We start from the raw sequence: 12130 nt of genomic DNA on the forward strand, positions 1-12130 counted from the left end.
TTGACATCTAGCAATATGTCGCTGCCACCCAAGTGACGAGAATGTCATGTGATCTGACGAAACATTTCTATGACAATGATCTTGTGGATTATTACCCTTTTGACCTTATGTCTATATTGAACACAAGACATAGCACGTCACCCTTGTTCAGTTCAATATTGGGTCTGTAGACATTTCTACTGTTATGTAGGAGGGGCAAATTCCATCTAGGTCACTCATGTCTCTCAACATTATTCATGGAGTACCCATCAACCAACTTTATAGTCATCATGTTACAGACAATGTTTGAATTGTGATAAAACACTCGACTACAACATTTAAGGTACATAGTGGTTTCAGGTCAAAGTGTGGAATGCACCACTATCTCAATTAGAATATCTTATGACACTTTTTATAACTTTTACCATGTAGTATTCTCATGGCAGATCATTCCATAATATTCTCATCGGTCTACTCACATAATAGTCTTTATGCCTTACTATTATCCCAATTCATAGTAAAGCTTTTGACTACGGATACTTTTAGAATAATGTAACAAGGTCTCATGATTAAGTTAGACTTGATGTTCTATTCAACAAACTAATTATTCCATAGACTTTATTATTTTGAAACAAAACAAAACAAATAAAAAATGTCTTATTATATATTCATAAATATATATTAAAGATTATGATACAAAGTCAAATCCAATCAATATAGATTGACTACTAGGCTTAGTTACAGTTTGGCACTAGAATTTGTGACTTTGAACATCCACACATCAAGAAGGGAGCATTGAGAAATGGAGCGGAAAAAAGATTGAAAGGATTGAGAAAGAATGTAGCAGAATAATTATTCTCCCAAATACCATATTACAACAAGACTTACTTATACAATCGATGAGAACAACTAACTAATGTAACTAAACTAACTACTATAACTAATTATTGTAGTTAACTATTATATCTAATACAGATTCGACGGTTGCCTCTTGATTGAGCATGTTCTATAATCCTCTAGCTTGAGGTTATGTTTGGATATTTCAGATAGAGCACTAAAAGAATCTGAAATACCATAAAGGATTTCCAAACAAATAAATCATAGTTGGAGATCATTAGAAAGAACACTGAATATGATCATATCTCTACTTTTTCCTTTCATGAACAAATACTTCCTAAGAATTCCTTCCTTCTGGAAACCAGCTTTCTCCAACACTCTTTGAGACCCAACATTTTCAACATCAACAAAAGCTTCAACTCTTTCTAAGTGTGACAACTCACTGAATGCAACCTTGACAACTTGTTTCACAACATACGTGGCAATTCCTTTACCCCAATATTTAGATCCTAGAACATAGGCAAGTTCTGTAGTTTTGTTCCTGCTTTTATCATGAGGTGATCTTGATTTCAGAGAAACACGGCCAATAGCACGATCATTAAGGCATATTGCTTTGCACCATAGAAATTTGTTTGGTATATTTTCAATGAAGTTGATGCCTTGTTCTTTGCTGGTGTATGGTTCCCAAGAGCAGAACTTGGCCACTTTTTCATCAGCTCTCCATACCAGGAGCTCATCAAGGTCAGAAAGATGAAAAGGTCGGAGTGCGATTTGGTTCAAATCAATGCTCTTTTCATTGCCACCTGGTTTGGAAGAAATAAAAGTTTCCTCCATCACAGAACAACACTTGTTTCTTTTCTGAGTTAATTTGGATGCACACAAGTGTTGATGGTGTTTATTGATTTTAGGCTATCACGGAATTGAAAAAAGACAAAGTAGAGTTAAAGGAAGTTGCATGGAAGAAGGGTATCTTATCTAAATATACTTGGAGTTTGGATCAAGTAAGAAAAGGTTTCTAAGGCAGCTTGATGTCTGTTTCTGTATTTTATGGTTGACTTGACTTGACTGATTTTATCTAATTTGATACAAACACCTTCTATCAAAAATCTAGAAGGTGCAAATAGATGTATACATTTAACAGAAAACCTTGACAATATGAGACTTCAATATATATTATTTTTACCAAAAAAATTTAAACTGTATATTATTAAAGCAATGCATTATTTTTGCAATTAGTATTTTTTTCAACCTCCGATCACAATTAACTTTAACTTTTCTGTGAAAAATTACTGATTCCGGATAGGTAGTTATTTTGATTTTTTTATAGTGCAATAAAGTAATTGGAGTGTTTTCAATTTCAGTGACTTATGCTATGTGTTAATGGTAAAAGTATCATATTCCAAGACTCCAGTTAGTCTTGGAAACATTTGTGTTGAGTGTAATATCTCCTACTATACTAGGAGATATTAATACATAGCATAAGTCACTGAAACTGAAAACAGTGCACCAGGAAAACACTTGTTTCAGCGACTTATACTGTGTTAACAATAAAAGTATCATATTTCAGTGCCTTATGCTATGTTTTTGGAACATATACCGGCAAAAATGCACATGTGGTCCTCTAAGTTTTACCTGATTTTCGGATTAGTCCTTTAAGTTTTAAAACATGCACATTAATACATTATAGTAATTTTTTTGACTTTTCGTTAAACACCATGTTAATGAAGTCTACATGGTTGTTACAATGTTGACGTGATAAGTTTAAATCATACAGCCGTATTGAACATTTTGTAAAGAAAACTAAAATGCCATAAAGGATTTTCTGACCAAATAAATCCGAGTTAGAGATCAGTACAAAGAACACTAAACATGATCATATCTCTGCTTTTCCTTTTGGAAACCAGCTTTCTCCAGCACTCTCTAAGACCCAACATTTTCCGCATCTACTATAGCTTCAAGCCTTTCCACGTGTGAAAACTCACTGAATGCAATCTTAACTACTTGTTTCACAGCACATGTGGCAATCCCTCTACACATTTGTTCCTGCATTCATCTTAGGTGATCTCGAAAACAAAATAATTCACCCGATATCACTATCATTAAGACATATTGCTTTGCAACATAGATACTTGCTTTCTATATTTTCAATGAATTTGATGCCATCATCTTTGCTGGTGTAGGTTCCCAAGAGCAGAAGTTGGCAACTTTTACATCAGTTGTCCACACCATTAGATCATCAAGGTCTGAAAGATGAAGGGGTCAAAGTGTGATTTGATTCAAATCTACGCTCTCAGAAATTTAAGTTCTCTCCATCACAGAACTTGTGTTTCTTTTCTGAGTTAACTGGATTCATGAAAGGTTTGATTTTAAGGCTATTGGTAAAGTCATGTATTTGAAAAGAAAAGAAAAAAGAGAAACTAGGGTTGAAGGAAGTTGCATGGTAACTTAAAAAAAAGGGCAACCCGGTGAACTAAAGCTCCCGCATACGCAGGGTCTGGGAAGGGGTCCCACCATTTGGTGTATTGTACGCAGCCTTACCCTGTTTTTTATTTTTTACGCAAGAGGCTGTTTCCAGGACTTGAACCCATGACCTTCCAGTCACATGACAACAACTTTACCAGTTGCGCCAAGGTTACCCCTCAAGTTGCATGGTAACTTACTGTGTTAAAATTTGACTCTTGTTATTATTTTCAAAAATGAAAGAAAGCTTTCTGGTTTTTTATTGGAAAATGTTTGGATGTTAGTAAATTAATAATGTTATTTTTATATTTTCAACTTTGGACCTACTAATTAATAGGTAGCATAAGTCACTGAAACTGAAAACAACAGAAAAATATCTCCTAGTATATGTTCCATAAAGAAGGAAAACACAACAGTACACTACAAACCAGCATCTGGTAGAGTTATATGGATTGTTATAGTGTATTTCTATATATAAGTCACTCAGTAACATTTTTTGGAAGCTAAAGCATACAGGCAAATGTAAAGCAATCTCTTATTTCTTATGATAATAAAGCTCCAATTTTACTAGCTAAATTAGGCACATTGATAAACTAGTTTGTAGAAGCATCCAAAATGAAACAATGCACTTAAAACATACATACTTTTTAGTCAATCCTCATTAGTTGATGGCCCCGAACATCCACAAACACGCAATTTCCTTCTCAACAATATACCTGTTTTTCGAGATATTCTATTTTTCCCTTTGTTGTTGTTTTCCTCAGCCAATTTCAGCAATATGTATTGGATGTTCTGCACCTCAAACTGCAACTTTCCTATTTGTTCAGAACCTCTTCTTGGAATCTCCCTATCTAAAGGCGAAGCTTCGTCTTCAACATTCTTTGCCATTTGATCATTTATACTTACTTGTTGCATCACAGCTTCCTCAACTTCTTCTATATGTCTTTTAACAGTTTCATATTCGATGTCATTTCCTTGCTTGCTTTTCTTCTTTGTTTCCGTTTTCTTTTTCAAGTCTTGTAAAGCCATTTTAAGAATAGCTAACTTCTGACCATCCGAGGAAAGCCTCTCCAAGATCCTCCTCTTGTCATCTTCAGTTTTCTCTTTTACACTTTTCGACAACTCGAGCTTGTCAACGCCCAATTCCTTCTCTATGTCCAATTCTGAGGAGTAATTTAGATATCTTCCAGAATCATCTGAACGATGGCAGATCATAGCATGGTCCACTGTTGGCGCAGATAATGGTTCATGCTCATTATTTTCGCACAACTCTAACACATGATCATTAGTCCTTCTATGCTCTCGCTTCAAATACTTGGAGTTTTGATCATCCACATTGCGATCAAGTGGAATGTCTTTCATTAATAACCTTATTTTAGGTTTTTTTCTCCATGAATTGCGGTCAAATACATTCTCTTCCACAAGTTCAATCTCCTTTTTTCTATTGTCAACTTTTGGATATGTGGCAATTTCCAAACTTGAATATGGAGTCGATTCTGTGGTCAGACTTTTCTGCTTGACACGTCTTTTAAGTTCTTCCATCATAATCTTTTCAACTGCTCTGATCCTTGTCTGCAATGTCAGCAAATCTGAAACTCCATCTGGTATTAACACACTTTCATTTTCTCTTGCACTTTGATGGCTATGTTTCCGAAGACAGGTCTCAATCACTACATCCTGGACAAAAATATTCATATACATGTATAAGAACAAAATATATGCAAATTGTGAAGCTGATTTGGCAAAGAGAAAAAGGGAAGAAATAAAAACAAAAGTACAAATATCAAAGTTAAAACAAAATGCTACCTTTTGCGCTCCATTGCCTACCGCAGAATTTCTTTTAGTCCAAAGGCGGGAAATGTGCTCTAGAGAATTAAAATCCTCTTTTAAAGAAGAAACGATGGGAACATATGCTGACAACTGTCCCTTCAGTTCTCCAATTTCACTTTCCAGTAAACTGATTATTTCTCTCATGTGTTCATTCTCCAAGCTTTTTGCCGAACTTTCATCATCGAGTCTCTTGCAAACTCCAGTAAGCTCAGTAACCTTGCTTTCTAACAGTGCTAAACAAATAGATGACATCTGAAGATCATGATAAAATGCCGCAGCCTCATTCTCCCAAAGTTTGAACTCATTTTCTTTATTCAACAACTCTAAATCCAGTGCTTCTTCCCTAACCCTGTGTTGTTCAACTTCATGAAGCAGTGTTTTCATATCAGACTGTAATGTTTCATTTGCTTCATTAAGGTGTTCAATTTCTTTTTTGTGATTCATGCAATTTTCCGATTGTTCAAGAATCTGTCTGTCTAGATTTTCTTTGATCTTTGTTGATTCTTCTTGTTCCATCTTCAGCTCCTCAATATGTCTGGAAAACTCTGCATTTGACGTCTCTGCAGCCTTCAGCCTTTTCTCCATTTCCAGCAGCTCTTTGTCCATCCTCTCAGTTGACTCATTCAGATAAACATTTTCTGCTTCTTTCACCTCAAAATTCTTCCTGAACACTCCAAGTTCTTGGTTAAGGTCATTGTTCGAATGGCTAAGATTGCCAAGATGTTCACAAAGTGCTCTTTTTTCAACGACGTTCTCAGTGAGAAAGCTCTCATAAACCAAATTGAGGTTGCTTAGAGCTAGTACCTCATGGAACATTGCACTGTTCTCATCTTCAGCAGTTGACATTGCATCTTTGAGGTCCGAAACATTCCTAAACAATGATTTTTTCTCGTCAAGCATCTTACCATTTTCTTCTTGAAACACTTGATTTGTTTGCCGCAATTCTATCATCTCAGCCTGCAGAGCTGCCAAAGTAGACTTTGATCTATTTTCTTTTTCCAGTCCATTTACTACTTCAATCCTCAGTTGCCTGTTCTCCTCTAGAAGTTCAACTTTATCTTTGTGCAAGATTACGTTCTGCTCTCTCATGTTCTCAAACTCTTGCTCCACGATCTTTTTCTCCGACTTAAGTTTTTCTCCCTCAGATTGATGCTGCTGAAGTGAACCTATGAGGACAGAGTTCTCTACAAGCAGCTGCTGATTCTCCTCTTGACTTTTCACTAGAGAACTTTCCAAGCTCTCAATTTTGTCCAATATACACGATATTGGAATTTCTTCTTTCTTGATTTCATTGTCACACCCTCCGTCTGAATCAATCTGAAGAACACCACACACTTTATGGATATCCATTTTAAACTTTCTGATTCTATGTAACAAAAACTCTTCTTCAATAAGTTGCATAAGATTTTCGCTCTCCAGCTCCGAAATTACTTTATCAGAAAATTTTGATGCCTCAACGAGTTTTTCACATTCAGTTAACAAGACAAAGTTCTTCAGCTCCAACTCTTCAATACAATTTTGCAAAATGAACATCTCGACTTGAGCATTTACAACTCTGTCAAGTTCTTGTTCGAATTCTACCTTCCCCAACCGCTGTTCTTCCTGTAGTACGTGGACTAGATTCTCCAAATTTGCCAGTCGCGCTTCACTTGAGTGTTTGTGATTAGAATGATTCTTTTTTTGTGCCAAAATTGAAGCAAAAAGTTCTTCTACTTGATTGACTGCACTTTCTTTGTCTTTCTCCACATCAGCATATTTTTCTTCCAACTTTGTAACCTTCTTTTCAAGGTTACTTAGTTTTGCTTCAACAATCTCCAATTGAGATATTAGAATGCTTCTTTCATTTTGAAGATTGTTTTTCTCATCAGTTAGCAATTTGCAGCAGTCTTCCAAATCACCTGATTTAATTCTCAAACCTTCAAACTCAATTTTAGCATCAGAGAGGGACTTTTCCAGCAAGGTATTATTCTCCAATATCTTCTGCATACTTTCAGTGATAATTTGCAGCTGTGAAAGCAGAGTTGATTTCTCATCAGCAAGAATGGATTTTTCTTCTTGGAGAACTTGGCAGAACTGTTGAATTTCCTTCACTGTTCCTCTCAATCCATCTAACTCATCATTCAGTCCTAACAGAGAAAATTCCATACAGGCATTTTCCATCAAAACTTCTTTTGATTTTTCACGAAGAGCTTCCTTCTCACTGTGCTCCTTTTTGCAGTCTTCTTTTAGCATGAAGTTCTCATTTTGTAGATCTTTTACAGATGCCGCAAAAGAATTGGGATTCAGACCTAAACTCTGTAGTTGTTCAAGCATAGACTGATATCTCTCATTCAAGTACTGTATATCATCCTTTATTTGATGAGTTTCATGCTTGAGGACATTGCTTTCTTCAGTGCTTATGTGAAACTCTCGTTCAAGTTTCTCTTTGATCTCCTTCAACTTAGAGATTTCCATTTGCTGCTTTTTTAATGACCAGGTGGAAGAGAAGTTAAGTTCATGAAGAGTCTTGTTTTCTTCCACAATCTCTTGCATCTCTTCCTTAAAATCTTGTTTGGAAAGTTCCAAGTCCTTCAACAGACGAAGCCCATATTTAAGCTCCAAAGCAAGATTTCTTTGCTCCTTTTGTGATTGAGAGTACAACTTCTGCAGAGTCTGTAGAGCTGATTCAATTTGAATAAAGTTAGAATGCTCCCCATGCATCAGAGTTTGCAGTCTCTCTATCTCAGTATGCTTCTCTAGAAGCTCATGATCTTTCGATGCTATCCTCTGCACTAAATTTTCAGCCTCTAACTGAAGATTTCGGTTTGATTTCTCCAACATACCACGATGTTTTTCAGAAATCTCCAGTTTTTCTGCCTCTTTCTCAATTTTCTTTTTTAGTTGTTCGGCATTTTCTTGCACATGCAGAATTTCATTCTCCATTTTAGATATTTTCTCCAGGCAGTGATGGTAAAGGACAGAAAGAGAATCTCTCTCTTCATTCACCTCAGAAAGATTTTTCCTCAATGTTTCAACTTCCAGCTCTGTTCTTTCAATTTGATCATTAAGCATCCTGGAATTCTCCTCAGCAAGGTTTATTTTGTTCTCCAACATTGGAATCTTTTCAAGACATTGCTTATATTGAAGAAGAATAGTATCCTTCTGAACTACCACTCTGGTAAGTTCTTGCTTTAGGTTTAGGTTTTTGGCTTCAATGTTATCCTTCTGAGATAACATTGACTCCAGTCTAGCTATAGTTTCTAGACACTGATTGTACCGAACTTCACCGGCATCCTTATCTGCTTTTAGCTGCATCAGAGATTCCTTCAATATTACGACTTGAATTTCAGCTTCACTTGCTCGGTCATCAAGGCCTCTAGCATTATTTTGTGCCTTGTTAAGATCTGTTTCCATTTTGGATAACTTCTCCAAACTCTCCTGGTACTGAAGAAAGAGAGCATCCTTATCAGACTGGATTTTGGCCAGGGCTTCCCTTAAGGTTTGAACTTCACCATTAGATTTTTCTGAACTCCTTTCATTCTTTTTTGATCGATGAATTGGTCGGGCTGATGAGAGTGATTCAGCATCAGGGCCTAAAGAACCGCATGGTGAATCATCATTTAGAATGTAATATGCTGAGTTGGGAAATGCTTCTGGCATTGTTTTATGTGCATGGCGTAGTTCCCCCATTGCATGATCGTATCTCTCTGCTAACGCACGGTATGCTCGGTAGAACTCCTCCACTAACTTCATGAGTTCCGGCCGCTTCTTATAGTACATTTCTGCCCTCCTTGCAAATGAATCTGCTTCCTCTTCAATGAGCTTGATCATTGATTTGACTTTAGTGTCTATATCTGTATAAGCATAATATGAAATTTTAATGGACTAAACTATAGAGGCATGGACAGAAATCAGTTATAATTTCCTTACTGATAGTATCTTTCACAAATTATAAGAATTTACAAGATAGAATGGCCATTTTGCAGTGAAATTTACTAAATTATATTAGGGAATACAGGGATGCATCTGTCAGAGTTAGGGCAGCATTCATTTAGTCTTTAAAAATCCACCAGATATGTAATAGCTAAAAGTATGCACCATAGATAATAGGTGTGGTAAAAAGATTAACAACAAGCTTTAGGATCCTAGGGAAATTACAACAACAAATAACCAACAAGCAAGTTTTATTTCATTAGGTGGAGTCTACTGCATAACCCAAACAACGAACTTATTATGTCCAGAACACCTAAAGTGAGATTCAACTATATTTTCTACAATGAAATATATCACAATTTCTCTCAAACAATTTCTTCGCTAGTCTCAAACAAGAAAGTAGAGTTTGATATGACATTCTGATCGAATAAATCCATGGCTTGGTCTTCGAAATAATAGAATGTCGCAACATTAAACCTATAAATATTTATATCTCTAAATAAGTCACTAAAACATTGAAGCGTCGCCACTCACCATAGTTGACCTCCAAAGAATGTTTCAATGAATTAGTCCTTTAAAGATATACATTTGTCGCCAATATGTCCATATGAACGACTAAAGTGGTTTAGCAAAAGAACAAATTTGGTGATATTTTTGAGAGACTAATTTGGTAAAATAATATTTTCAGAACTAATATTATGACAGTACACTAATCTATGAGGGCATTGGTGAAAATATTTAATAGACTAATGCAGAGACAATCTCATTTTAGAGAAGAGAATCAGAAAGTGCATAGGAAACTACCCTATTTCTCCAACAAAATGATTTATCTGAATTTTGTTGCAACAAATTATACAAATCTGGTGAAACTTGGATAAATATACGTCACAAGTTGATATTTATAGAGTATAGGATGTATGGACCTCCATTATGGTGTCAAATTCTCCATTCTAGCCGAAGCTACCTTAATAATATTTTACAGAAGGCTTTTAAGCTGTAGTCACTTTATGTGGAAAGTTATTATTTTGGTAGGTTTTGTTGTGGAAAGTTAGTTTAAACTTAAATGCAGCACTTATTTTACTCTGGTATCATTATTATGACAGCTAATTTACCGCGAATAATTTAACAACTAACAGCTTTTTTATCATGAAGCAGGTATGTAACAAGTTCAAGAAAATATCCAGATTCTTCAAGCACAATAGTAGAATTATACATCTAGAGTAAAAAAAAAGTTCAAACCTGTAAGATTTTCCAGAAGCCATTTTGAATTCTTTGGACTATTGTGGCTATCCCACCACCAAGAATATAAGCGTCTGGACTCAGATTCTGACAAGGTAGCCATAACTCTAGCAGAATGCAACAACAGCACAGGTGGTTTTGATTCGGCGAAAACCTGATATTAGTATTGTTCTGATTTGAAACTCTTCAGGTCTGTTTTGCCGTATCTTGTACCTAACATAGTGCATTTAACGAACAGCTTCAAATTCATGAGAAATCCAACTTTACTCTCATATATTAATGTATAAGAAAGTTATAAACTCTTCCAACATTGATGCTGCATTATTACCTTTCAAATTGGTCAAAGCTCAAGATTATGAAAGTTAGGAGCTTCTTGTCTAAGATGTTCAGACTTCAGAAAATTCTATATCGAAGGTGACTGCATGGAAGAGTTGGAAAAAAAAAAAAAAAAAAGTTAAGGCTGTTTGTACCTAAAAGAAAAACTTTTTAAGCTACAAGAGCATGATCATAGCAGAAAGTTTCAAATACTTGGTATAAATATCCACAACCATGTTGAAAAATTATATCATAAATTGCAAAGCAGGGTTCCAAAATCCAAGTACAACCAAAAAATACATTTTTCATCCTGATTAACTTTTGTATGGACAAAGTTAAATATAATGGAGAAAATTGTCCTCACCCAAGTGCAATTTCTATGATCAAACAAAAGGAGGTGTAACTAGCAATTTTTTTTGTAGAATTAGAATCCTATGCAAAATGATTGAGAGAGAGAGAGAGAGAGAGAGAGAGAGAGAGAGAGAGAGAGAGAGAGATGTATGACAAAAAACAGTGATCAAGAGCAAAAACAATTGATAAATTCAGCAAAAACCAACCTACAAACTTGTAATAGATATGAGATCAAGTACTTGCCAAAGTGAATGAACTTGAAGTTTAACACTGATCAAACTAGTATCACCAAAATTAAGCAAAAGGGTGTCAACAAAATCACAAAAAGTATGAAACTTTGAATGAGTCTGGATGATCAACCAAACCCCACAATCATAAAATTTGACATTGATATCATCACCACCAAGAACCAGATGATTCAACAAAACAAAAAAGTTGGTTTTTCCTACCCCATTTTCTCAATCAACAAGACAAACAAGAGTAGCAACGTTTGTATCATTGTCTTTGAAGTGGGATATTAGCAATATATCGCACAGTGTCGGTTGTGACACATCAACTGTAACAGACATAGACACAACGCGGAAAAGTATATATGAATTATTCTGCTTACCTTATTAATAATAATAATTCATAATTCTATTGTTTTAGAGAGAGATTAATACTTTATTAGTATAATAATTACGTTACAGTATCCTTTAAGTAAGGGATGCGTGTGAATGCATAGTAACCAGACTCCACCATTTCAACAACATTCAAGGGTCCAAAATCATCATTATGTTTAAATCAACTCACTTAATCTTGGGTTTAACGTTCATATACTTGTATTAATCATATTTTTGTGGTCTTTCCTTTCATAATTGTTACTTACATCACATCATATAGGTAGGTAGCTTGAAATTGTTAAGAGTTAAGTTTTTTGTGCAAAAAATTGTTACATTTGGGTCCGAGGGCTCACCAATATTAGAGGTTAACATTAAGACTCAGAAAACACGGATAATCCAACATAAAGATCACAACTATAGAGTTGAATTCATATTCTTATCGGATATGTCTCAACTCCTTACCAACTTGACTGATAACATTTGCGCCAATCCAATGTTTCTTTAATCTTCATCCCGATGGATAACATATTTTTTAAAAAAGTTGATTATTATGTTTAATGAGATGCAAACGTGAGTTGTTAAATCTTGATTATTATATTTTTACT

General features: G+C 35.1%; 1 protein-coding gene across 3 annotated transcripts; it reads right to left on the minus strand.

Moving 5' to 3' along the window:
- Positions 1 to 3633: 3633 nt before the first annotated feature.
- Positions 3634 to 11423, minus strand: LOC146918943 (protein NETWORKED 1A-like). Of its 3 annotated transcripts, none has more exons than XM_085712185.1 (5): positions 11373 to 11423; positions 10586 to 10675; positions 10258 to 10470; positions 5083 to 8939; positions 3634 to 4953 (listed from the first exon to the last, which is right to left on the minus strand). In XM_085712185.1, the coding sequence occupies exons 3-5, from the start codon at positions 10358 to 10360 to the stop codon at positions 3928 to 3930; spliced, it is 4986 nt and encodes a 1661-aa protein (XP_085568311.1). In that variant the 5' UTR covers positions 10361 to 10470; positions 10586 to 10675; positions 11373 to 11423; the 3' UTR covers positions 3634 to 3927. The 3 variants fall into 3 exon arrangements, with proteins under 3 accessions (XP_085568311.1, XP_085568310.1, XP_085568309.1); XM_085712184.1 differs by having other exon boundaries at positions 11167 to 11423; XM_085712183.1 differs by having other exon boundaries at positions 11130 to 11423.
- Between the last annotated feature and the right edge of the window lie 707 nt (positions 11424 to 12130).

This window comes from Medicago sativa, chromosome 5 (genome assembly GCF_051527215.1).
Source record: "Medicago sativa cultivar Bolivia chromosome 5, Bolivia_mono, whole genome shotgun sequence".
NCBI classification, from domain to species: domain Eukaryota; kingdom Viridiplantae; phylum Streptophyta; class Magnoliopsida; order Fabales; family Fabaceae; genus Medicago; species Medicago sativa.

Coding starts and splice junctions, on each gene's coding strand:
- LOC146918943 (XM_085712185.1), bottom strand. CDS start 10,360: ATGGCTACCTTGTCAGAATCTGAGTCCAGACGCTTATATTCTTGGTGG. Junction 8,940..10,257: donor GCTTCTGGAAAATCTTACAG/GTTTGAACTTTT, acceptor ATGCTTATACAG/ATATAGACACTAAAGTCAAA. Junction 4,954..5,082: donor TAGGCAATGGAGCGCAAAAG/GTAGCATTTTGT, acceptor ATTTTTGTCCAG/GATGTAGTGATTGAGACCTG.